At 42.6% G+C, this 27326-nt stretch overlaps 1 protein-coding gene across 5 annotated transcripts in view; it reads right to left on the bottom strand.

The window, feature by feature from the left end:
• The window catches only part of FAM135B (family with sequence similarity 135 member B), a 331843-nt gene that overhangs the window by 175495 nt on the left and 129022 nt on the right, over nt 1–27326 (bottom strand). For all 5 annotated transcript variants that reach the window (XM_065586241.1, XM_005291038.4, XM_065586240.1 and 2 more), the window contains exon 3: nt 20287–20366. In XM_065586241.1, the coding sequence (XP_065442313.1) occupies nt 20287–20366 (80 nt within the window). The remainder of the gene's footprint in view (nt 1–20286; nt 20367–27326) is intronic.

Below are 27326 nucleotides of genomic sequence, written 5' to 3' on the forward strand. Positions count from 1 at the left end.
TGCCTCAGGGCGGGGGGGGGGGGGGGAAGCTGCCGCAGGGCTCCCCACCCCAGCTCACCTCTGCTACACTCCCCTCCCCGAGCACGCCATCGCTGCTCCACTTCTCCCGCCTCCCAGGCTAGCGGTGCCAATCAGCTGTTTGGCGCCGCAAGCCTGGGAAGGAAGGAGAATTAGAGCGGGGCGACGTGCTCAGGGAGGAGGCGGAGCAGAGATGAGCTGGGGTGGGGAGCTGCCGCACGGTTCCCCGGGGGGAGGGAGCTGCCGTGGGGGGAGCAACTCAGGGCGGGGGGTGGTGGTGGTGTGTGCAAGGTGTAAGTTTCGCCTAGGGCCCGAAACTTCCTTGCACCAGCCCTGGGTCACTAAACATATAGAAGGACAGACCCAGACAAGAACCCTGGAGAGACGTGAGGGTGGGCAATGGTGAGCAACATATTAATATACCAAAATGAAAAATATTTTCAATTTTGGATACAGTATATCATTTTTTAAAACGGCATAGACATTCTGGGAGGCCTATAATCCACTCTTTGCTTTATGGACCACAAACCCTTTGGGGAATGTCTATGACAATATGAATATTGCTAATTACAGAGGGACAAGAGATTAGGAGAGTGGTCCAATCTTAAATGTTTAAATTAAACAATTGACTTTTGACATTTTTTGTTTTTTCAAGGAAAAGGTTAGAAACAAAATGAAAATGTTGAATTGCAAGAGGATTAGGCACTACATTCAGAAAGGAGACTTTGGCGTTGCAATGCCTGACTCCTAGGCACCCTACCACACAGTGGAGACCCCTATCCAAACCCCTGTTCTGCCTGGTTTGGAGCAGGGACTGAAACCAGGTCCCTCACAGCCCCAGAAGATGCCTTAACCACTGGGTGTGGGTGTGGGTGTGTTCTATGAAGTTGTTCCACTTTGTATAAAATGCTTAAATAGTCATTATGCCAGAGAGATAGATTGGCTCAATAGCCAACTGATTAGGGCACTCGGCTGGGATATAGGAGAGTCAGTTTCAAGTTCTTGATCCAGTGAATAATTATTTATACAGAGAGAGACTGAGACATACAGAGTAATCTGGTGGTTAGGGTGCTCACCTAGGGTGACCAGACAGCAAGTGTGAAAAATCAGGACGGGGGTGGGGGGTAATAGGAGCCTATATAAGAAAAAGATCCAAAAATCGGGACTGTCCCTATAAAATCGGGACATCTGGTCATCCTACGCTCACCTGAGATAGAGGAAATGTGGGTTCAAATCCCCCCCCCCCCCAAATCAGCAGAGCTGGGGATTAAAACCTTTACCTCCCAGGTCAACACCCTAGCTATTGGTTATTCTGGGAACATACGCACAGCCACCTTCCTGATCTACTTGCCCTGGTTGTCTTTTGTGCAGGACCCAAACCAGTAGATGTGCTCAGAGCACTCTTACCAGATCAGGCTCTGCTGGTGAGATGTGGGGGAAGCCTAGTTTGAGAATCAAAATGGGGCCTAGACATGTAAGCACCTCATTAGCTGTGGGGAGACATCAGTGGATAGCTGATGTTACTAGATTCCAAAACCAGAAGGGACCATTGTGATCATCTAGTCTGACCTCCTCTATAACACAGACCATAGAATCAACCCGAAAGAATTCCTAGAACAGAGCTTTTAGAAAAAAAATCCAATCTTGATTTAAAATTGCTACTCTTGGAGACTACAGCACGACCCTTGTTAACTGCACATACAGTACTATGTTAACGCACACTTTTAGTTCCTGCCAGCATCGTCTACACACACCAGTTAGCATGCAACATGCTGGTATGGACTAAAATTTACACCCTACTAGTGCAGACTAAAGCAGTGTAGAGAACCCTTATGTACCTAGGAGAATTTAGGCGTTAAGGTTAGGAGACAGCTGAGCGCTGGTTTTGAGAATTCAGTGGTACCTGAATATTGGACTCACTCACTCAGAAGTTAACTGCTTGTGTACCTTGTTAATCTAGTCCTAGATACCCAATATGCAGAGCTGGCAAAAACTAAACCAATCAAAAACATTTCCCCACCAAAAAACTTGAAAAAGAAATGTCTTCGTCTGAACGTTTTGTTGTAAATGTTCTACATGAAATTTGTTTCATTTCACATCTCAAGTTTCAGTTTAGTTTTTAATTTTTAGTTGGACTTTTATTCCCCCCCCCCTTTTAATATTTCTTTTAAAGGGTGAGAAGTGTAGAAAAGGAGGAGTAAAAAAACCCTAAAAATCCAGAAACCCTTTTCAGTTTTTGAAATTCCAAAATTAAGAATTTCAAAATGAAATTAAAAGGCAATTTTTGATATGGACATTTTCATTGAGAGATTACGATTTTTGTGCAAATTTTTAATAAAGATGTTTTGTTTGATTTTTTTGAGGGGGTAAATAATGTTGATTTTTCTATCAGCTCTGCCTATGAGTTATCTAGCCCATGCACATGCCTTGATAATACTGTCCTCTAAGCTATGATTTTTAGTTTTTTGCAGCCCACCACTCAGTGTGTGCTACACCATCTCCTCTATGCCTGCTCTACAGAGGATACATGCTTGCTACGGCTGCCAGCCAGAGAACATAGCCCATTGGGAGCTCAAGATGTAGAAGTTCATGCCCTCCTTCGCTCTGGAGTTCCTGAATCTAATTGCCATTGATGACCAAGATGACAGTCTTTACACTTTGTCCAATCTAAACTTAGATGTCCAAAGCACTGGAGTGACATTTTGGCTTTACTGAAATCAATGGCAAAACTCCCACTGACTTCAATAGGACCAAGATTTCTCCCTAGGTCTTACAGTACTTTTCTTAGCAGAGAATTCTACCTCATCATTGGATTCCATCCCGCATTTCTCATGCGCCCCAGACTAATGGGAATTTGGGATGCATGTGGAATGCAGAATCAAATCCTAGAAATTTTCCCTGATATTTGTCTTAATTTTTTCCTCTTTTGAATGTCACCTATTTCCTTGTAGGCATATCACATCACACCACAATAAATAATTCCTGTTACTAATTGGGACAATTATGCAGCATGTCAAAGTGTCAGGTTCTACATATGGTTCAGATGACAGATGTGAATAAAGTTTTACTGGTGGCCTGTCATATAGGATTATAGCTCTGGTCAGTCATCATCAGTTTTATTGAAATTAACTTGCCATTCTCTGGTTTCAGACAATGGCATAAAGAGGTCTGGCATAAGCTATCCATTTTTGATTGAATCATGACTATTTCGGGCTCAAAATGCATAGGAAATGCATAAGTTTTAGTTCAGACATTGAAAAGCAATGAGTTATTTTGGGTGCACAACTTGATACCCAGCCTCTGAAAACATTAAAATGTTTCAAATACAACCTAGATGGATCTATTATATGGAGCTACTATAAGGTGGGTGCATAACTGGTTGGAAAATTGCTCCCAGAGAGTAGTTATCAGTGGTTCACAGTCAGGGTGGAAGGGCATAATGACTGGGGTCCCGCAGGGATCGGTTCTGGGTCCGGTTCTGTTCAATATCTTCATCGATGATTTAGATAATGGCATAGAGAGTACACTTATAAAGTTTGCGGATGATACTAAGCTGGGAGGGGTTGTAAGTGCTTTGGAGGATAGGATTAAAATTCAAAATGATCTGGACAAACTGGAGAAATTGTCTCAAGTAAACAGGATGAAATTCAATAAGGACAAATGCAAAGTACTCCACTTAGGAAGGAACAATCAGTTGCACACATACAAAATGGGAAATGGCTGCCTAGGAAGAAGTACTGCAGAAAGGGATCTGGGGGTCATAGCGGAGCACAAGCTAAATATGAGTCAACAGTGTAACGCTGGTGCAAAAAAAGCAAATCTTATTCAGGGATGTATTAGCAGGAGTGTTGTAAGCAAGACACGAGAAGTAATTCTTCCGCTCTACTCCATGCTGATTAGGCGTCAACTGGAGTATTGTGTCCAGCTCTGGGCGCCACATTTCAGGAAAGATGTGGACAAACTGTAGAAGGTCCAGAGAAGAGCAAAAAAAAAAGATTAAAGTTCTAGAAAACATGACCTATGAGGGAAGATTGAAAAAAATGGGTTTGTTTAGTCTGGAAAAGAGAAGACTGAGAGGGGGCATGATAACAGTTTTCAAGTACATAAAAGGTTGGTACAAGGAGGAGGGAGAAAAAATGTTCTTCTTAACCTCTGAGGATAGGACAAGAAGCAATGGGCTTAAATTGCAGCAAGGGCAGTTTAGGTTGGACATTAGGAAAAACTTCCTAACTGTCAAAGTGGTTAAGCATTGGGATAAATTGCCTAGGGTTGTGTTGGAATCTCCATCATTGGGGATTTTTGAGAGCAGGTTGGACAATCACCTGTCAGGGATGGTCTAGATAATACTTAGTCCTGCCTTGAGTGCAGGGGACTGGACTAGATGACCTCTTGAGGTCCCTTCCAGTCCTGTGATCCTATGATTCTATCAATTGGGCAACCAAAATCACTAGAGACTTATGAAAATCTAGTAACTGACAGCAGGACTTGCCCCAGATCGTCAAAGCCAAGTAATATTCAAAAGCATAGGTTAGAGATCATGCCACAAACTGCCTTCTAATACTGCACCAATACAAAGTGAGCTGCAAATACTCCTTCTAAAAGACTGCAAAATAATGCAACTGCCCCCTCAATAATACCCTCCCATTAAAAAAAGTGTATTTCACCAAGACCCCTGTATTCCCACGTCAGCTATAACCAGCTAAATATGATGTGCTCTATACAAAGGAAATAATTTAAAGAGACACCATGATTTTTTGAATTAGTGTGATCAAAAAGTTAGAATTTCCACTCCTCTAGTTTGACTTTTGATTAAAGCCACACATTTCTAATCTTAACCTTGCCTTTTGACATTTCCAATTAGCCTAGCAGAACAAATTATATAAAACTGCCTCGCTAACCATACATAGATTCTGTGAAGATGAAAAGCAAGATATGCTATTAATTTCCTTGTGTGAAAGGTCCTAATATAAATGTAGTCTCTTATCTCTGTATTGCTTTCTAAACCAAGGTTCATTTTTCAGGCATGCTGAAATGTGAGATGATGGAATCGCTGACCTACTTAGCACTAGCTGAAAATGTTCTTTTTACTTTTTTAAACTTTTGGCATTTTGTTAAAATAAACAGAATTCAGGGGTTGCTTTAAATAAAAAAGTAATTATTAGGTCTAAGCCTGTTATGAATAGAGGTCGCAGAGGTCCTTCTGTATTTGTACAAGGAACTTCTGAAAATAACTGGGATTTAATAACTTAGATGTGCAAACAGGCAGTATAACAGGTGAATAATGGTGTAGCTAACATACCCATGTATTCCAGATGTGTTAAGCATTTGAAAAAGTCCCCAAGTAAAAAAATAGTACATCACAACTCCTAGAGGTTAAAAAAATTGAGGATGCCCTACTCAATGAGTAGCATCACTGGGCTCAATTGATTTTGGCCCTACACCTTGTGTAACCAGAAAGGCCCCTCACCAGTGGAGAAAGGGTTAAAAAGACCCTATGGGCTGGGCTAGCCCCTCCCCACCATACCTGCAGCCAATGCTAAGCCTGGAGGGAGAATAAAAGGAGAGAACCTGGCTCAGTTCAGGGCTGACTGCTGAGGAAGCAGGGTGAATCTCTCTCTCTCTGTCTCTCTCTCTCTCTGTGAAGGGAGCTTTGCAGGTGGAGAAAAAGGACTGACAGCCAGGGCAACCACTGGGAGAGAAGCACTGAGTCCCAGGAGACAGCAACACTCAACTAAGGAACTGTTTAGAAGACTGGGGATGACCCAGTAGTGTGTTGAGTTTACTTTATTGCTTGTAAACATTTAGGGGCTAAGCCCCTTCAGCCCTGACCCACCCTTCAACGGGGTTAAGACTGTAGGAATACCCAGTGGACATTAGGGGACAGAGACTCTCCCCATCACTCCCCTCAGTGAATCTTGCAGCCATGTCAGGATGCCAGGAAGGTCCACTTCTACCACACCTTTACACTGGAGTTATGCCACCTCTGTGTCCTCCCAATTCTGCGTACGGTCACAGACTCTTGTGCAGTATGGATAGTCCTGAGGGCCCATCCAAATTACGTCAGCCACCCAGCTGCCTATGAGCTGCAGCACCGTTCAGAATCTCTGTGGTGCTGTGGCCCTCCCATGCCTCCCCTACTCCCGCATCCCCATGCCTCTCCTGCACCCAGCTTGCAAGGGGGTCCTCAAAAGACAGCCTTATGGCTGTCTTCCACAATGCCTGGATTAGAGAGATCCTCCCTCAGCAAGATACAAGGCTTTTAGAGCCCCTTTATGTTGCTCTGACCCTTATACCTAGTGTAAAGGGCCCAGAATGGGCCCACAAATCTCTCCAAAGTGCTTAAATCAATAAAGGAATGCTTTCACCTTCTCTTATGTTCCCCTTCTTACAGTCTCTTCTTTTTATGTTGTCCGATTTTTTCTCCCTTACCTCAAACAAATTTTGGAGCATTTTTTGTTCAGATCCTAAACTCCCAACCTCTGCTTTTCCAGGTACTTGGAATTTCTGATTATCTACCATAACACCCACCATAGCTAGAAATTACTTCTAGTACACCTCATTCCTAGAGTATTTCAGATTTTATATATATATGATGCACGCCCGGTAAACAGGGCCGGCTCCAGGCACCAGCCCACCAAGCATGTGCTTGGGGCGGCGCCTGGAGGGGGGCGACGCGGCGGGGTGCTCTGTCCCGAGAGCGGGGCCGCGACTGGGCTTGCCGCCCTCCCCACTGCACTCTGGCCGCCGGGGAGAGCGGAGAGCCCCAGCCGGGCTCTCCGCCCTGCTCCCGGCGCTCTGGCTGCCGGGGGCTCTCCGCCGGGGAGAGCGGAGAGCCCCGGCCAGGCTGTCCGCCCTGCTCCCGGCGCTCTGGTCGCCGGGGGAGCGGAGAGCCCCGGCTAGGCTCTCCGCCCTCCTCCCGGCGCTCTGGCCGCTGGGGAGAGCGGAGCCGCGGCGGACTTGCCGCTCTCCCCCCGGCGCTCCGGCCGGTCGGGGATTGCGGGCCTGCGGCCGGGCTCGGCGCCCTCCCCTGCCGCGCTGGGTGGGGGGGGCGGCAGGGGGCTTTTTGCCTAGGGCGGCAAAAAAGCCAGAGCCGGCCCTGACGGTAAATATAATGCCTATTTACCTGGAACACTCTACTCTCCCCTTTTTTTTCCAGGTGGGTTTGATAAGACCTGAAAACAAATTAGAATGTATTCATTCAAAATTAAATGTCTCCCCATTCTATGCTTCAAAAAGAATAAATTTATCTTCACTTAATGGAGGCAGAAATTACTTTTCAAATTGTTATTGAAACTAATGACTGTAATTTTATACAATTCCACAATTCATGGTGCTATTTCTTCTTGCTCTAATGAGCACAGAAGTGCAATACTTGTGTTGACTGTATTGAGATTCATGAGAGGATTAGCAACAAAATATTTTCTCCAAAAGTGGAAGAAACATGCAATTCCTTTACTGAAAACTGCTGTAAGATTCTTAAACAGTAATAAGGAGGTTTTGGTCAAATATTAACTGATAGTCATTAAAAACATGGGGAAAGAGTTGCCAGTGAAGAAGCTTACACATCAGAGGCCTGATTCACCTGTTACTCCTTTGAATCCTGCCCTAGGTGCAAGACAGTCACAAACATCAGTGTAACTTGAACTGATTTGATATTCAGTGGGCATGAAAAAGCATCATTTACATTAGAATGGTGTTCTACAAGGACCAGTTTCAACATTGGTGTAAGGTGGTACAATTCCCATTGGAATAAACAGGAACTGCAATCCTGAAACTGCTGCAGGCATAAACAAATGCAGGAGGGGTCTCCTTTTCTTACCCTCTTATTAGTTCCACTCTATACAGGTTCTTATATAGCACTCAGACACTACAGTGATGAGTGCATTCCAGCAGCACATTAAGCAATGGGACTACACCTTTCTTTGTTCTCTCATCCTTTCCCCAGGGGGAGAAGCATGTGCAATGGACGGTCTTATTTTGGTAGGGTCTTTTTTGTTGTTGTTTTTAATATACCCGTTGCTGTGTGTTTATATTAGAGAAGGCAAGGTCAAAGAAACTGGCCTTGCATTTGCTTTTCTTGCACTACCAGAAATCAAACTGCTCATTCTACATCCCCATTTAATGCCAAATCACTGCTTTGCCACATACACCTGTTTTATTACACTCTTACTAATGCCATGTAATTTAAATCACAATCTGCATCACCACTGAACTTGGACAGGACATTTCTATGGGAGTTGCAACTGTTTTCTCCAGGCTGCACTTCACCTCTGGTTTATATAGATGCTGTGTCAGTCTGCCCTACCTTATTCCTGGCAGGTATGATTCCCGCATATAATTAGATACACAATACAATGTAGCCAACAGTTTAAAACAATTAAAACCTATTTTCTGCAATTACAGCCTACGGTAAAGTTTTCAAGGGGATTTATCTATGCAGAAAGTTTTAAGAGCTGGTAACAAGCCATTTTTAAACTAGAGAAACAAAGAAACATTGGCCACAAATCAGAAGTACTAAGTAATTTATTTAATTGTGTGTAACTCAAAGACGGGTTGAGCAATTTTCTTCAGACAAATTCTCCTTAGCCTTCAGAGTAAACCCGCTACAGTGTACGGGGGTGGGACTGGTCTAAAAATAGGGCTTATAATTAATAATAAATAATCCCTATTTCTTATATAGTAGTTTTCTTGGGAAGTGCTTCACAATCTTTAATGTATTTAACCTCACAGGTTGAAAAAAAGAGGGCATGTTTAATCTTGAGAACAAAAGACTGAGTGAGGAAAGGGCTGATAAGTCTTCAGGTAGTTTAAGGGCTGTTACAGAGAGGACGGTGATCAATTATTCTCCACATCCACTGGAGGTAGGACAAGAAGTAAGGGGCTTAAAGCTGCAGCAAGGGAGATTCAGGTTAGATATTAGGAAAAACTTTGTAACTATAAGGTTAATTAAGCTCCTGAATAGGCTTCCAAGGGAGGCTGTGGAATCCCCGTCATTGGAGGTTTTTAAGAACAGGCGGGGCAGACACCGGCCAGGGATGATTTAGGTTTACTTGGTTCTGCCTCAGAGCAGGAGGCTGGGATCGATGACTTCATGAGGTCCCTTCTGTGACACCCCAATATTCAGCACTGTCATGTAATTAGGATATGTTTGGTACAAAGTATGCCTTGTGAGGTATCATCCTAAAAGTCTTGATCTGCTAGACATTAATATCTTGTTGGATTGTATGTGCTATTGTCATGTGTGAAGTTATGAAGTTTGGCTATGTGTGTGTTACTGAAACATGCAGTGGGTGATGCGGATCTCTATCTATCGCCTCAGACAGGTCCGTCCCCCCCGTCATCCTCCATAGTGCGGGAACTTCCGCAGGGATCAGAGCCCAGCGTCCAACCCGGCACCGAGGCTGACATCAAGGCCGGGACTAGGGCCAGTACCACCCCTGCCATCACACAGGAAATATCAGCATGAGAGGACCCCTGAAAGTTGGAGGGTCAAGTGACCCAGTGCCACAAAGGACATTATCCTTTTCTTCCCCGGACGAGGCAGTAGAGGGCTCATCTGCCACATTTCCGTCTATGTACAATAAAGCCTACCAAGAGCTACAGAAGGGTAGCACAAAATCTGTGCCTCCAGGCGGAGGTGGTGTCAGAATAAGCAGATCCCATGGTGGGTCCTTCAAAGGTGGCCTTCCCCTTGATCAAGACCATCCAGAAAACCACCAAGACCCTATGGCAAACTCCCGCCTCCATTCCCCCCACGGCCAAGGGTGTGGAAAGGAAGTACTTTGTACCCTCCAAGAGGTACGAATACCTATTCAATCACCCTCAGCTGGGCACGCTGGTTGTGGCAGTGGCAAACGCAAAAGAAAGACAAGGGCAGCAGAGTCCTACATCCAAATTTAAGGAGGCAAAAAAGCTGGACTTCTTTGGCCATAAGGTCTTTTCCACCGGGGGGGGCTCCAATTTCAGATTGCCAATCAACAAGCGGTCCTCAGCCGCTATAATTGTAACACTTTGAACACTTTGTCCAAGTTTAAGGAGTTACTCCCAGCTGACACTCACTCCGACTTTTGGAGGCATCCTCAAGGAGGGCAAGACTATTGCAAGAACCTCCTTGAAAGCTGCATTGGACTCAGTGGATATCCACATGATGTCCATCACTATAGCCACGTGAAGGAGCTCGTGGCTGCAAGTTTTGGGCCTCCCACATGAGGTCCAACAAACGATTCAGGATGTGCCCTTCAATGGCTCGGGTCTGTTCGCAGAGCAAACAGACTCTAGGCTCCATAGTCTCAAAGACTCAAGAGCAACATTAAAATCCCTGGGGCTTCATACGCCAGCCCCACAAAGAAAGCATTTTAAGCCTCAGCCCCCACCACACTTCTACCCCTCTCAACCCAGAAAAGATTACAGAGCACGGCGAGGCAGTCTTCAGCTCCTAAGCAAAACTTTGAAGGTGCGCCCGGGGGTGATGCACCAGTCACAATCCCAGATCCTTCTTCCTGTTTCATGAATTATCTATCCCATTTCTACCAAGCCTGGGCCCAGATCACCTCGAACCAGTGGGTCTTACATGGTAGAATTGGAATATTCTCTCCAATTCTGTTCCCTTCCTCCCTCTCACCCCCCTTCCCCATCCCTCGTCATGGACTCTTCTCACGAGCAATTTCTCATACAGGAAGAGCAAGCGCTCCCAGAAGCTGGAGCAGTAGAGGAGGTCCCTCAGGAGTTTCTCAGGGGAAAGGGTTTCTATTCCCAATATTTCCTAATCCCAAAAGCCAAAGGTGGGTTAAGACCCATTTTGGACCTGTGGAACCTCAACAAATTCATGAAAAAGCTGAAGTTACGCATGATCTCTCTGGCTTCCATTATTCCCTCCCTGGATCCGGGGAACTGGTACGCCGCCTTCAACTTCAAAGACGCATACTTCCACGCGTCGATCTTGCTGTCCAATATGCGGTTTCTCCGCTTTGTGGTCAACAACGCCCATTATCAGTTCACGGTTCTCCCCTTCAGGCTATTGGCAGTCCCTCAGGGGTTCACCAAATGCATGTCGGTTGTAGCTCCATTCCTGAAGAGGCGACATGTACAATTTATCCTGTATCTAGATGACTGCCTTGTCAAGAGCCGTACCAAATCCCAGGTGGAACAGCATGTTAACCTCATACGATCGACTTTCAGAAAGCTCAGGCTAATACTGAATGTGCCGAAATCAACTTTAACCGCTACCCAGAGGATAGAGCCCATCAGAGCTCTCTTAGATTCAGGTCAAGCCAAAGCATTCCTTCCGGAGTCCTGTTTTCTGACTCTAGGCGCCATCATAGAGGTCCTAACGCGATACCCACGACTATGGCTCAAGGTTGCCTAAAGCTGCTCGGTCACATGGCCACTTGTACGTATATAGTATAGCACGTGAGACTTTGACCCCAATCTTTGCAGTGTGCAGGCCATCCCGAGACCACCTAGACAAGTTTGTTACACTTCCTCCTCCGGTTATTGAGTCCCTCCTGTGGTGCTCAACTCGCAAGTGGTGTGCGCGGGAGTGCCCTTCTCCAGGCCCCAACCTTCGATGTCTCTAGTCACGGATGTGTTGGCAATGGGATGGGGGGTGCACTTAGGAGGACTGAGGGCCTCTGGTTCCAGGCAGAACTTTCACTGCACATCAACGTCAGGGAGCTAAGAGTGGTCTGCCTTGTTTGCCAGATGTTCCAGGCCCATCTGGAAGGCAGAAGTGTATCTGTGTTGACCGACAACATGGCAGCGATGTTCTATATAAACACACAGGGTGGTGCTCGTTCCTCTCCCCTGTGCTGGGAAGCCCTCAAGCTGTGGCACTTCTGCATCACCCATGCGCTGCATCTAGAGGCATAGTACCTTCCAGGCTCTCGGAACGAACTGGCCGATCATCTCAGCAGGTCATTTCACAATCACAAGTGGTCCCTCCGCCCAGATGTTGTGATCAACATCTTCCAACAGTGGGGGTTTTCCCAAATAGATTTGTTTGCAACAAAATACCACAGGAAGCAACACCAGTTTTGCTTCTTCCTGAATCACAGGACTGTATATGTACTGCCTTATAGTATATATGTACATTTATATTAACATTTACATTATATAAGTAAGTTAACATTAACTTCCTGGAAGTCCCAAGGGTTGGTCTCAAATTCACAAGTTTGGTGGGTCCCTGATTTCATTTCTCCATGGAGAGTTTTGGGAGCTAAAAGCTATGCTATTTCTGCAACAGAAAATACTTATTCCTTTCATTCTTCACCACCTTCAGTGTTGTCACCTCCCATAGTTTCATTGCAAGTCTCATGTTATTTTTATTTTTTTTAGCATCCCAGCTGCTGAAATGAAAATGTCAGCTTTTATTTTTTGAAAGAGAAAGTTCCTGACCCTCATGGTTGTGGAGAAACCCTGAAAAATCTGAATGCAAAGGCCTCAATAAAACAGAAGGCAAATACAAACAACCATACATTTTAAAGTCAATCTCAGGAATTTTGGGGCTCTGACTCATGGTTTTATAATACTTTGGGCTGCCAGGGCTGCTTCTTTCATAGTGTGTATTATTAAAACTTGCAATGTTTTAATTTCTCCCACCCACCCACCCCCACACAAGATCTCTATATATATTTGGGCAGATCAGTGACAATAGAATAAAGGAATGCCCTGTTGGGAGAGAGAGATATATATACCTGGTATGAATGACGTGTGCTTGACATGAATGCGTGCGTTGCAAAGTTAGCGACCAAAGCAAGGACTTAAGGTTAAGGACTATTAGAACTCTTTGTCCAAAACCAATCTTATGTTCCAAGAAAAATATGAAAAATTATCAGAAAAGGAACTAACACCAAGTGGACTGATGTAAAATTGTATACAACTTGGAGGAAATGGCACGCCTTGGATCATGGCGGCCCGCCCAGGATTGTCTCTTTAAAATTGTGCGGGTAAAAGGCCTAGTAAACAAAGGCAAAGGACCGATGATGTGATGGCATGAACTATAAATGGATGCCTATGATTTCTGCAAATCAGAGTAGGTTATTGATCCAGAGTCCCGTGTAGATATAGATGTGGTTTTGCCAGCTCCCCGCATCCTATGATCTTATCCTGAAGGAAGGAACCTCGACTAGCCATTGGGACAATTCTGACCTTTGGACTCTCGTATAGTATGTTTGGGGTGTAAATATGAAGTAAGGTTTGTTCTGTAATCAATAAAGACCATTTTGAGTATTGTATACCAACACTGTGTCCGGTATCTGTTTGCTCTCCATCCCGTAGGGAGACCTCTATTGCGGGACTAACAAATGGTGGAGAAGGTGGAGGGGGGAGAGATATTAAGGAGTGCCGGATTTCGAGACGGGCGTCTTACAGTGTTGGGGGGGGGGAGTCTTTATTTAAGACTAATAACGGTAACTCCTTATCTGTAAAATTTGTAAAAATTTTGTGAGAGAAAGAAACAACACACATGGGGAGATACCACATGGTGTTAGTTTAATAATGTTTAAAACACTGTTTTAAAACAAAAGTGAAGGGGTGGAAGAGGCACCCCAGTGGACTAAAGTTAAAGCCCCTTCTCTGTTAGAGAAGAAAATTATTGCATTTGGGGTTTGCCCTTGGATAGAAGGTTTGGTGGAACCAGATGTAATACCGGATACCTTAAAAAAACATGTTTAAAAAATATGTACAGTTGTACAAGCCTAATGCTAGTAAAAGCAAACGGCCGTAGTATGGCTGTTGTGGCAAGCTGTAAAAAAGGCAATTGCATCTAAGGGGGGAATCACAAGCATTTCTCACAGTTGGTGCCAGAAAACTATAGCAGCATTGAAAAAGCAAGTAAAAACACAGGAACTGCTAGTTGCAGCTGTGTGTCAAAAACAATAAATTATAAAAAATAAAGTAATGTATTTAAAATTAACATCAAAAAATCATGTCCTGAAGTCTAAATGGGTTAAACCATTTTCCATCATAAATAAAATTTCACCTACTGTAGTGCAAATTAACAAAACAAAAGTGGGTCCACACAGCACAATTAAAGTTATGGCCTAAAAATTAAATAACATTCCTTTCTTTCTCTTTTAGTTTATCTTACAGGGGACAAGAAATGCTCAATTGCACCAAAAATTATCCTGTACGGACCTTGGATTTAAAGTGTAAATACGGTGCTACAATTTTTGTAATTGGTTTATTACTTATAGAATCATAGACTATCAGGGTTGGAAGGGACCTCAGGAGGTCATCTAGTCCAACCCCCTGCTCAAAGCAGGACCAATCCCCAGACAGATTTTTGCACCAGATCCCTAAATGGCCCCCTCAAGGATTGAACCCACAACCCTGGGTCTAGTAGATCAATTCTCAAACCACTGAGCTATCCTCCTTTGCTTTGCATTTTGTGCTTAGTTAAAAAAAAAAAAAGTGTTGTGTGCATTATATTTAAAAAAAAAAAATACCAACACTCGAGCAAAAATAAAAAAGCTTATTGTAAGTATTTAAAATAATATGGCCAAAAACATCGGACATTACTCCAATGGAATAAAGGCCATGGCTTCAATATGAAGAATCCTCATAATACAAAAAGGGTAAAAATATGGTTTTTGGCTTTTATGTTTTTTAAATATTTGGAAACATTTAGGGGTACATGAATATACATACGGAAGCACCTCTAAAACGAAGGTATAAATCAAAGGAAATAATACATTTGACCATTCGTGGAACAAAATGAAAAAAACAGGGCCAAACAAAACCAAATGTTTAAAAAAAAATGTTTTTTAATTTAAAATATGGTGGAAAAAATGGCAAAAATGTAACATGAAAATATCAAAGCCAAAAAATTTCAAAGAGCAATAAAAATAAGTGTACATACAAAAACAAAAAGTCACTTAAGGTTTAAATTTAGTTATAATAAAAACAATCTAAATATAAGTATTCTAAACTGTACCTTTTAAAGTTTAAAATTTAATGTAGTCACCCTAAATGTGCCTAATAAAAAAAAGTGGCTAATATTCATGTAAAATAAAATAAGTCAATGGCTCTTAAATTATAAAAAATATGTATAATAGCAAATCCTTCCATAATAATAAAATTAAGTTGCTTTAGGAAAATTAATGGAGGAATTATTTTAAAAAATGTGGGGGGGGTTTATGTTTATTAATCAAATATCGGTAAACAAAATCGCACCAAGAATCATGGCAGACGAGCACCCATATAGGAGGGAAATAGTAATCAAAGCCCCAACTATTGTAAACCAAACAATCGGATTTAAAAAAGCACATAGTAAACATAAGTGCACAACATCCGTCCTCGCTTACAGACAACCCCCCAACCTAAAGCAAATACTCACCAGCAACCACACATCACTGAACAAAACCACTAACCCAGGAACCTATCCTTGTAACAAACCCCGATGTCAACTCTGTCCACATATCTATTCCAGTGACATCATCATAGGACCTAATCACATCAGCCATACCATCAGGGGCTCGTTCACCTGCACATCTACCAATGTGATATATGCCATCATGTGCCAGCAATGCCCCTCTGCCATGTACATTGGCCAAACCGGACAGTCTCTACGCAAAAGAATTAATGGACACAAATCTGACATCAGGAATCAAAATACTCAAAAACCAGTGGGAGAACACTTTAACCTGTCTGGTCATTCAGTGACAGACCTGCGGGTGGCTATATTACAACAGAAAAACTTCAAAAACAGACTCCAACGAGAAACTGCTGAGCTAGAATTGATATGCAAACTAGACACAATCAACTCCGGTTTAAATAAGGACTGGGAATGGTTGGGCCATTACAAACATTGAAATCTATCTCCCCTTGTAAGTATTCTCACACTTGTTATCTAACTGTCTGTCTGTGCTGGGCTAGCTTGATTATCACTTCAAAAGTTTTTTTCTCTTAATTAATTGGCCTCTCAGAGGTGGTAAGACAACTCCCACCTGTTTATGCTCTCTGTATGTGTGTATATATATCTCCTCAATATATGTTCCATTCTATATGCATCCGAAGAAGTGGGCTATAGTCCACGAAAGCTTATGCTCTAATAAATTTGTTAGTCTCTAAGGTGCCACAAGTCCTCCTGTTCTTCTTTTTGCGGATACAGACTAACACGGCTGCTACTCTGAAACATCCAAAGTGTATGCCATATGCCTTGCCTCTATTACAAGCATGGCAACAACAATAAAAAAACAGAACTATACAAAATAAAAAAGGTATAGAAAAATATATCGTAGGTGACATTGAAGCTGAAGTTTTAAACTCATTTAATATTAAAACATTACCAAAAATGTCAGCCTTGGGTAAAATTTTAGGGGCTATACAGACACATGTAACACAACATGTTGCATTACTGAAACAAGGAATAAGAAGTGTGGAACTCCAATTAAAACAAGCCCAAGCCTTAAAAACATGTCTAAATGTAAATCTATTTGGTGTGTCTAAAATTAACAATAAAACCGTACTAGAAGTACAATGTTTACAAATGCAAACTTATAAAATAAAATACAATACATTAAAAAAAATGGTTAATCTGTTAAGTAATGGGGAGTGGCTTTTTAAATGGTTCAAAAATCCTCATATATAAAATCAACAAATTACATAATACAAAATATATATATAAAGTTTAATTAAAATTAAGCCACTCTGAGGGGAAAGGAAAAAGGAAAAACACTGTTACACAACACAAAAAAGAAAAAGGCAGCCATGGCCTGGGTGTTGCCAAAAATGATGAATAAAATGTTATGGCAAATAAAGTTAAGTGAAACACACTTAATTGAAAAAATATATATAAATTAATCAAATTAACAAAACGTAAAAACGAAGCAAATGGGTAACTTGGTCCCTAAAGAAATGTCATTTAAACCATTCAAGCGAACAATGGCACAAAAGTGTTTAATTTAGTCAATGGGTGTATCTGTGTGGTAACCACTAAAAAACATGTATTTTTAAAAAGTATAACAAAAAAAGGCCCAATTAAGTCATGTAAATGTAATGTAACAAAGTCATTATTAATAAAATGATTTACCAAGGTCCTCTATTTAAAAAAAAAATGTTTAAAAACCAAAAAAATGTAAACTGGCCCTTCAATTTAAAAATACATTGGAAACAACAACAAAAATAATTAATAAAAGCAAAAAAATCAGGCAATATGCAAAAAATGTATCTAAGTCTGCTCAGCTAAAAAAAAATTTTGATTCACAATGGTCAAATATTAAAATGGGCGGGGGAGAGGAAGAATTGGTAATTTCTCATTGGTATAATTTTTTTTTTTAAATGGTCTCCCAGTGTCACAGCTCTTCTACATTTAATGCTACATCCTATTGTAATATTATTTGCATTACTAATTTTGTTAACCTTTATTATGCTATGTTCATACTGCCGAATAAAAAAGCAACAAAAAGTTTTAAAGCAAGTAATATATAAAATTAAATTGCTTGCAAAACTATAGAGTAATACAATAATTAATGGCATTAGTCATGTATCAAGAGGGCGGATGTGTATATATATATATATATATATATATATATATATATATATATCAATGTACATTGCGATTCATATATCCATGTAATATATTATAGGTCATTGAGGCCTGGTATGACTGACGCATGCTTGACATCGAATGCGTGTGTTGCAAGTTAGCAACCGAAGCAAGGACTTAATGTTAAGGACTATTAGAACTCTTTATGCAAAAACAATCTTATGTTTCGAGAAAATTACGAAAATCATCAGACAAGGAAATAACACCAAATGGACTAATCTAAAATTGCATAAACATTAAAGACAAGGCACGCCTTAAATCATGGCGGCCCACCCAAAATTGTCTCTTTACAATTGTGCAGGTAAAAGGCCTAGTAAACAAAGGCAAAGAACCGATGATGCGACAAAACTGAACTATAAATAAATGCCTATAATTTCTGCAAATCAATGTCGTCTATGAATCCAGAGTCCCGTGTGAATATAAATGTGGTTTTGCCGGCTCCCCGCATCTTATGATCTTATACAACAAAAGAAACTTCGACTGGCCATCGGAACCATTCTGACCTTTAACTCTGGTATAGTATTTTTGGGATGTAAATGTAAAGTAAGGAAGGTTTGTTTTATAATCAATAAAAAGCATTTAAAGTATGGTGTACCACTACTGTGTCCGGTATCTGCTTGCTCCCCATCCTGTAGGAAAACCTCTATTTCGGTCTAGCAGTCCAACTGATTAGCTTAACCTTCAGCCCCGTTAAATGGTGCTCTTCCACAGGCTTTATGAATCAATTACAAAACCCTAACAAAGCTAGCCAAGGAAGAATCTTTTAAAGCCTTAACAGCTTAAATACCCCCTGCCTTGATGTTAGCCCTGTAAAGCTATTAAACTCCTGCCTGGATTGCATTAGCATCATGCAAGTCTGCTGCTAATCCTATAACCACTAAAAAAAGAACAGGAGTACTTGTGGCACCTTAGAGACTAACAAATTTATTAGAGCATAAGTTTTCGTGGACGTAACTGCTATACGTTTTGCCTTCTGTTTATAAGTATGGGTTTTTTTGAGACCGATGAAAACGTTGCAGCCTCATTTGTCTCTCAGGCATTTGTCTCTCAGGCATGTTAGGAGGAAGAAAATGCTAGGCGCGCCATCAATGAAATGAAGAAACAGGAGAGGAAGGAAGTAGTTTTACCCGTTTCTTGGACAACATGCTCATTCACTTGGTTTAAAATGCAGAACTGCATTACATTATACTCCTTTTTATAACAGGAAGGTAAAGTTAGATTTAAAATGTAGTGCAGCTACTAGCTTTTGGCTGTGCTCGAAACAGCCTCTGTCACAGCCTTCTGCTAACAGGGCCCAATCTAAAGCCCACAGGAGTTAATGAAAAAATTCCAAATGACTTCAGTGGATTTGGGATTAGACCATAGTTGTTTATCCTGACCTAGTGTCCCTTTGTCCAGAAGGAGCCTAAAGCACTACACCATTTACAGGTCAGATTGCCAGCTGCACCTTCCTATGCTGGCCACACTCTAAAGAGAGACAGAGGGCAAGACAGAGTGTTCCCATTGCTTCCCTCCCGAGGTTCCACCAGGGAAGGGGCAGCTTTAATTCCACAAGAGCTCCGTATGGGTTGCGGGGGTGGAAGCAGCAGCGGGGTTGTTGACATCAACGCCTCATGTCCCAAACTATGCTCCCTCCCCAGCCAGTGCCACCCTTTGGGAGGGGCTCTCCTGAGTCCTTGCAGGATGCCTTGCAGAGGAACCGTACTAACCTTCTTGCAGTACAGGTCCTGCTGCTTGGCACTCTGCACTCAGGTCCAGGTCAGCTTCCTCCAGCCAAAACCTCATAGTGTATTTGGTCATATTTTATGTAAACAATAGCCATCCCATTAGCAGCTGCTGAAATGCCATCACCGCTGTAATGCAACGTGGCCATGTGCTGAACACTACCCAATAGTTCCAGGCAGGAAATGGAGAATTCCCATATCCAGCAAACCATAGAGAAGCTTTCACATAGGTGATTTCATTGTTATTCCGCCATTCCTAGCCCAACTTTGCAGCCTTTTGAGATTCAGCAAGCCCAGATGAAATTCAGGGAAACATCTGAATTTCTGGTTGTTTACCTGAACTTCCTTTCAGTCATTACTTTACATTTCATGTCTTTGAGCACAAACTGCTCATTCCTATGTGCAGCAGCCCAGAGGATTGTTTTATTCACATCTTCACTTCCTCTAGAAATGGTTCCCTATTGAATCTGGCTCTGCATCTCACACAAACACACCATGAGGTTTGGGATCAGATTAAAACCTGAGAACTGGAGCCCATCTCTTTAACAGGCCCAACCAAAACACGGTCTCTAAATGCCCCTGAGCTTCAGGAGAAGTTCAGATCTGGATCTAAACCCAGATTTGTACTTGGATGATCTCTCACTTAGGGTACGTCCAGACTACCCGCCGTATAGGCAGGTAGCGATCTATTTCGTCTCGTTAAGATGCGATATAGCGATCCCCAAACGCGCTCCCCGTCGACTCCGGAACTCCACTGGAGCGGGCGGCGGTAGCAGAATCGACGGGGGAGCCGCGGCCGTCGATCCCGCGCCATGAGGACGGGAGGTAAGTCGGAATAATATATGCCGACTTCAGCTACGGTATTCCCGTAGCTAAAGTTGCGTATCTTACATCGACCCCGCACCCCCACTCCAGTGTAGACCAAGCCTTACTCTGTTTTCCCCAATCTGAACAAATGAATCCAGCTCTCATCAGGTCACTTTCCTATGAATTTCTCACCTGTTTGCTCTACGATTGTTGCAGCCAGTCTATGGGGAATCCTGGATGGAAGTTTCAACCCTGCTCGTATCTGGTAGTATCTAGAGAGAGGATTTTAAAAAGAAATGCTGTTATACAGATGACTACTCCATTCAATACGAGAAAAATAGTTAGAACACACAATGGATATTTACGCTAGTTCAGAGAGCAAATATGCAGCTATGATATTAAGGAGAGCAGGTGGATTGGACTGTTAAATATTATGGCCCTGATTCTTCTCTCATTCACATAAGCTTTATACAAGTTTAATTCCATTGACTTCAAGGGAATTAGTCCTGATTTACACCAACGTGAGAGGAGGATTAAACCCAATATGTGTTTAATATGAAGAGCTGTAACAAGAAAGCTTGCTTCGAGAAAAGAAGAGTCCATGATGCAATGCAACACGATCGAACAGGATGCATTGAAAAGTTAACACAAGTGAAAACACGAAAGAAATGTTTGTACATTATCCACCCCACCCCACCTCCCCCGGTTAACATGCTTCTATTCACATTATGATTATTATTAACAAGGCAACTCTATACGTACAGGTCTAGGCCCACTTGCATTGTCGTTATTTGCTATCAATGGGCCAAATCTTGGGCTACACACACAGGCTCTGACTTTCATTTTTGTCAGTGGATGCTCTCCCACCTTCCAGTTTCCATGTATGTGCTCCTGCCCCCGACTGGTGGCTTGTCGGTGCTGAGCACCCCTTATTTTTTTCAGTAGGTGCTTGAGCCCCAGAGCACCCACGGAGTCAGTGCTTATGGTTACACCTATCAGGACAGTACCTGGCCAAGGAACATGAGAGAACAGCAATGGAAATTTTGCTTGAATGAGAGTTAAGTGCACTGCAGGACTCTATGAAAAATTTGCATATATCTGCATACAGCCTTCATATATAAATATAGAGGTATATTCCCCAACAAAAATCTTCATTAGCCAAGAGTAACAGGCACCATAGTCCAATTAACAGCGTCCTGCCATGTAATTCAGGATATCTGGGTTCTGTTCACAACCTGCTGTGTGTCTTGGAGTCATTTCACTTGTGTGTATGTCGGTGTTTCTTCTCCTACTCTTTGCCTGGTCTATTTACATTATGAATTCTTTGGGGCAGGTATTGTACAACTGTTCAACTTAGAAAAGACACAGCTAAGGGAACATATGATAGGGGTCCATAAAATCATGAATGGTGTGAGGAAAGTGAATAGGGATGTGTTACTTATCCCTTTACATATGACAAGAATTAGGCATCACCCGATGAAATTAATAGACAGCATGTTTGGAACAAACAAAGAAATACTTCTTCACACAATGCACAGTCAACCTGTGGGACTCGTTGCCATGGGATCTTGTGAAGGCCAAAAGTATAACTGGGTTCAATAAAGAATTAGAGAGAGGATAGGCCCATCGATGGCTATAAGTCAAGATGGTCAGGGGTCCAACCCCATGATCCGGGTGTCCTTAAATCTACAACTGCCAGTAGCTGGGACTGGACCACAGGGGACAGATCACTTGATAATTGCCCTGGTCTGTTCATTCTCTGTGAAGCATCTAGCACTGGCTACTCTTGGAAGACACCATATGCATCCGAAGAAGTGGGCAGTAGCCCATGAAAGCTTATGCTCTAATAAATTTGTTAGTCTCTAAGGTGCCACAAGTACTCCTGTTCTTTTTGCGGATACAGACTAACACGGCTGCAACTCTGAAATCTTGGAAGACAGGATACTGGGTTAGTTGGACCACTGGTCTGACTCAGTATGGCCATTCTTATGTTCTTATATCTGTTATAATGTGTATGTACAATGCCTAGCACAGTGGAGCCCTGGCTTCAGTTATTGCCTCTAGTTGTAAATAATTATAATTTTAGATTGAAAAGGTTTGTCACTGGAATCCAATCAGATAATATTTACATGCTTTACAAAACTACTACACTTGTATGTGTGGAGGGGTGGGGAGGTGTTTTTATGTTTTGAGGAGTATCTGGAAATGAACATTTCAGGAAGCCAGCCAACCCCAACTTGACATAACCGTCATTGCACACATCCGCCCCACCCCAATTACAACTACCCACCCAACCTACACCCTGCCCCTTTGTTCCATTCTGTGGTGGAGATAGGTTGGTGGAAGTACTTTAATGCATTTAGATACTGTTTATTAAACCCTTAGCAAAGATTTTAAGACCAGATCAGACCCACACATGTTAAAACCTGCAGGAGAGAGCTTTGTGGGGAGAAAAATCTCCATGGGATCCCCTCATGGAGATTCCCATGCAAAGAGTGGGGTTTGATCAAACCCTCCTTGCAGAAAAGGGTTCAGGCCCAGCCACCCAAACCTGGCAAATCCCTGAGGTTCTGCGTGGACCCCATAGCACGTCCATACTGTCGCTGCCCCCTGGCACCAGATATAGGCAAGACCTGCAGGAGAGAAGCCAGTACTTCATTTATTGGTCATAAGCTGCCTAAAACCCCCACACTCACACCCTACACCCATTTTGCTGATGCATAATTCGGAACTGAGTGCAAGTGCAAAGTCCCTGATTTTCCTCCTCCCTACACTGGTTTTACACAGCTGTAGGATCAATGACTTCAGTCAAGGTTCTCCTGATTTACCCCGGGACATGTGAGGGGAGAGTTGGGCTGAAGGTGTTTAATCAGAGTGAAAATATACAGTAATACATTTTTTTAAATGATAACAGCCTGCTTGCACTATCAGCAAAATCAAAAGTACCTTTCTAAATTAAAATACTGATATCACTACTAGCCATAGCGGATGGTTGCCAGAAATAAGTAACAAGACTCTTTAGTATGCAGACATTAACTGGTAACATGTTTTATCACAGCAACATACATAGGATATCAGGGTTGGAAGGGACCTCAGGAGATCATCTAGTCCAACCCTCTGCTCAAAGCAGGACCAATCCCTAATTAAAGCATCCAACAGATTTTTGCCCTAGATCCCTAAATGACCCCCTCAAGGATTGAACTCACAACCCTGGTTTAGCAGGCCAATGCTCAAACCACTGAGCTATCCCTCCCCCAAAATCCCTGTCACACTGGACTAATTCCCAGTGCATAATCCTGACTGCATGTGCATCTTTCATAGGGAAAAATAAAATCCTATCATTTCTGCCTGCCTGTTTTATTCCTTTATGCCTAAAGATTCTGACTGTTCAGGAAACACTGGAAGGGATGAGCAACTATTCAGCTAGAAAGCAGAAGATGTTCTGACTGCAGAGTTTTACCCTAGGATAGCATTTGAGCGCTCCTTAAACAAACTCAGCCATTGCTTCCACAGCTCTGCACACTGCATCATTCCTTATACGCATCATCCTCCATGTCTAAACTGCACCACGCTCCCTTTTCTTCAGCTTTCCCCTGAGGCATCCTGCTCCTTTTGCTTTTACCCTCGCCGGTTTTCAAAGGAATATGTTGATCTAAAGCAATATGGTTGCACCAGTTTAAAGTTTGCATTACTCTGTGAGACAGCAGCCGTTTCTCTTTTTTAAAAGATTATAGATGAAGGACCTACCACTGCCTTGCATAGTGGGAAGAGCATCCAGGCTCTGCACAGTTAAGGTTGAAACTACCTCTCCATTATAAAGCCCAATTCTCCACTGCCTTGCTCCCTGTGTCATCGTTTATTCCTGTGCCAAGCACGAATGGAGCAGGAGTACAATACTACTGAATTAGAATGGCATGTGACTTTTACTTTGCACGAAGAGTCCTGTGGCACCTCATAGACTAACAGATGTATTGGAGCATAAGCTTCCGTGGGTGAATACCCATGCATTTACTTTGCACAGTTTCACATGACAATACAAGGTGCAAAACAGCCATTTCTGCAACAAACCAAGGCACAGACCAGACTAGTGGGGGTGGGGGGAGGCTGTGTCACCCCTGTCCTGCAACCTTTGGTGCCTTACCATGCCTTGCTGGAGAAGCTCCCACCTGGGCTGCTCACAAACAGCCTTCCAGCATGCAAGCCAGACCCATATCACGTGTGAGTAACTGCAGCCTGCTAGTTACCCCCCTAGCTTTCACCAGCCTTGGTTGTACGGCCGGGTGACCCCAACATGCCTCCAGTCCCAGATTTTCTCCCAGGCATGTATGTCCTGTACTGCCCAGCACTCTGCAAGGCAGTACAAATATATTAAGTCCATTATTCCTTTAAGGGAATAATATTCCAGTTTATTACCTTAGAGTTACCTAGATACTTTATCTTAAACACACTGCATTAGATAAAACAATGAAACAAGTTTACTAACTACAAAGAGAGAGATTTTAAGTGAGTAATGAGGCATACAAGTCAGAAATGGTTACAAGAAAAATAAAGATAAAAGCTTATTAGTATCTACTTAAGAAACCTTAGTTGCAAAGCAAACTTTCTCACCACATGCTCCAGCAGATTGCCGAGCAAATTTTCACATCAGAACCTCTCTCCCAGAGTCCAATAGCTGTTTCCTTTTGTCTTCTGAGGTGTGGAGAATGAGGTGGGTAGGGAGAGAGACAGGGGGCCCTCCAGGTGTTGGTCCTTCCTTTTTATAGTTTTAATACCCCTCTTGGAAAACATTTCCAGCTGAGACCCAGGAGACAAAGAGTCTATGTGGAAGGATGTTCCCTGCTGTTTTTTTCCCACCTATTTGAACTTCTTTTATTTTCCCTTCCTCCTTGATGACTCTGTTTACTGCTTAAATGCAAATTAAAGCAAGCACACATTCCTTTGTATAGGACAGACCTGTTTGCCAATTTCTGGTTGGGCAGGGCTGTGGGGTTTGGAACATGTGTTAATAACACCATACAGAGAAATCTTATAACTGCACATACCATGTTGCCATACATATTTAATCAGGATAATACTGACCAGCAAATTGTGAGTTGTCAAATGATACCCTACTAGGCGTACCTTGTACAAAGATTATTACAATGGTGTGTAGGGTGTGACTACAGGAGTGTAGTCCATCACAGTTTCTTATCCCCCTAATGCTGACATAAATGAACCAATTCTGCTGAAATTTCACAGGCATAATGGAGATTACAAACTCTTCAGTGAAGGATCTGCCCTTTACTGTGTGTTTGTACAGTGTCTAGCACAACAGGCCCTCAGTCCTGATTGGGGTTTCTATATGGATTATGGCAATACCAATACCTAATAATCCATATTATCTGAAGATAGAAGTTTCCAAAACGTTTGGGACCAATTGGACAATGTATTCGGGAGCGAGGCAGAGTCAAAAAGGCATGGAGGAGGTTTTATTTTTTTAAAGTAATTCACACTTTGAGCTCATTATTGTTTGATCTGCTGTTTTTTAGGAGGAGCAGTGTCTTCGGCTTGTTCTGGAGAATTGAATTGTGTGGGGTTTGTATTTGTCTCATTGGGTTCTGCAGTACTCCATTTTTATGCACATAAGAAGCTTCCCAAACTGTGCAAAAGTGCCACGGAGCTCTCAGGAACCCTGCAGGGCATCTCCTGAACTGCTGCTGCTAAAACCGCCCCTTTAGCAACCTGGGGCTGAGAGACGTCTCGGAAAGCAAGAGAAGCAATTCTAAAAGGTTATTGGCAGAAGATGACCAAAGGGTTGGAGCAGGAGTGGGGAGATCATCATGCATGAAAGGAGGTGCTGGTCCAAAAGTTACTGAAATGTTCAGTACATCTTTCAGGAAAGTTCAGGACTGCTGCTATAAGACAAACATAAAATAAATAAATTAATGGAGATATCCCATCTCCTAGACCTGGAAGGGACCTTGAAAGGTCATCGAGTCCAGCCCCCTGCCTTCACTAGCAGGACCAGATCCCTAAGTGGCCCCTTCAAGGACTGAACTCACAACCCTGGGTTTAGCAGGCCAATGCTCAAACCACTGAGCTATCCCTCCCCCATGAAGGCTGATGAGGTTTGCAAGGCCTTACTATGAACGTTCTGCACAGCTAGCTTCAGTACTAAGCAATGTTCTTATAAACTCTCCACGTTCTTCTATGAGCATCATCAGCAGCATTCTCTTACTAAAAACAACAGTACTGAATGTGTTAAGCATGTAGGTACGTATTCAGAGCAGCTACTATGCCTTTTAGCCAACTACGTATTTATTTAATAGCAAGGGCATTTTTCTATATTTGTCAGTACCAGGATTAAAGGGACTGACATTTAAATAGGGCAAAAATAACAGAGGATGGAGCTGGCTTCTTTTTTTTTTTTCCCCTCAACAAAGAAGATTTTATCATCCAGCAGGACGCCATGTGAAACACAGTTGTGATCACACTGTCATCACCCTGACAGTACGCTACTATAGAGCTTTGACAGCAAGCCTTGCCTTTTTGTCAATGACGGATTACTCAAGTGTACTCATCTGTGTTCTCTGAATGTGCAGAACAGCAAGCTGCAAGAGAATGCCTCAGACAAACCAAATTAATAACGAGGGCTTATAAATAATCAGAATTTTAAATGAGAAGTGGCAGGGCCATGGGTCAGCCTAAAAGGAGTTTGGTACAGGGGTCTGGGTAACTCCATCACTAGAGGTGATTTGCTCTGTCTGAATGTTAGCTGGTCAGATACAACAAGAACAGAATGTAACAGGCCTTGCAGTTGGTATGGATTTGTGTGTTGCATTACATCTATAAGCCTGATGAAAAACCCCAAGTCAATGGGATTCTTTCCGTTTACTTCCACAGGCACTGGATCCAACATACAGCACATATATAGGACTGGCAAAAATAGAAAGAAGGTTTGTACAAGTCCTTTAAGTAAAGATCTATATATTTGTGCATATGTCTGCACCGCAATTCCATAAGAGTTCAGTAGAATGTCTTATAATTGATGTATTAAATTAAAACAAGTGGAACATGCCAGCCTGGCAACGCTGGAGATCCAAGTCCCTTATTCCTCCACAGTGAAATTCACCCCTTTGTAGATGCCAGCTCAGGGACTATGAACTAATTAAGTTCTATTTAAGTCCTTAAAGTAAGACATAACTAATACTTAAGCAGGGCACAGGCGCACTCTGGCCCTCCGCAAATGGCTG

This window comes from Chrysemys picta, chromosome 2 (assembly GCF_011386835.1).
Source record: "Chrysemys picta bellii isolate R12L10 chromosome 2, ASM1138683v2, whole genome shotgun sequence".
Lineage (NCBI taxonomy): Eukaryota > Metazoa > Chordata > Testudines > Emydidae > Chrysemys > Chrysemys picta.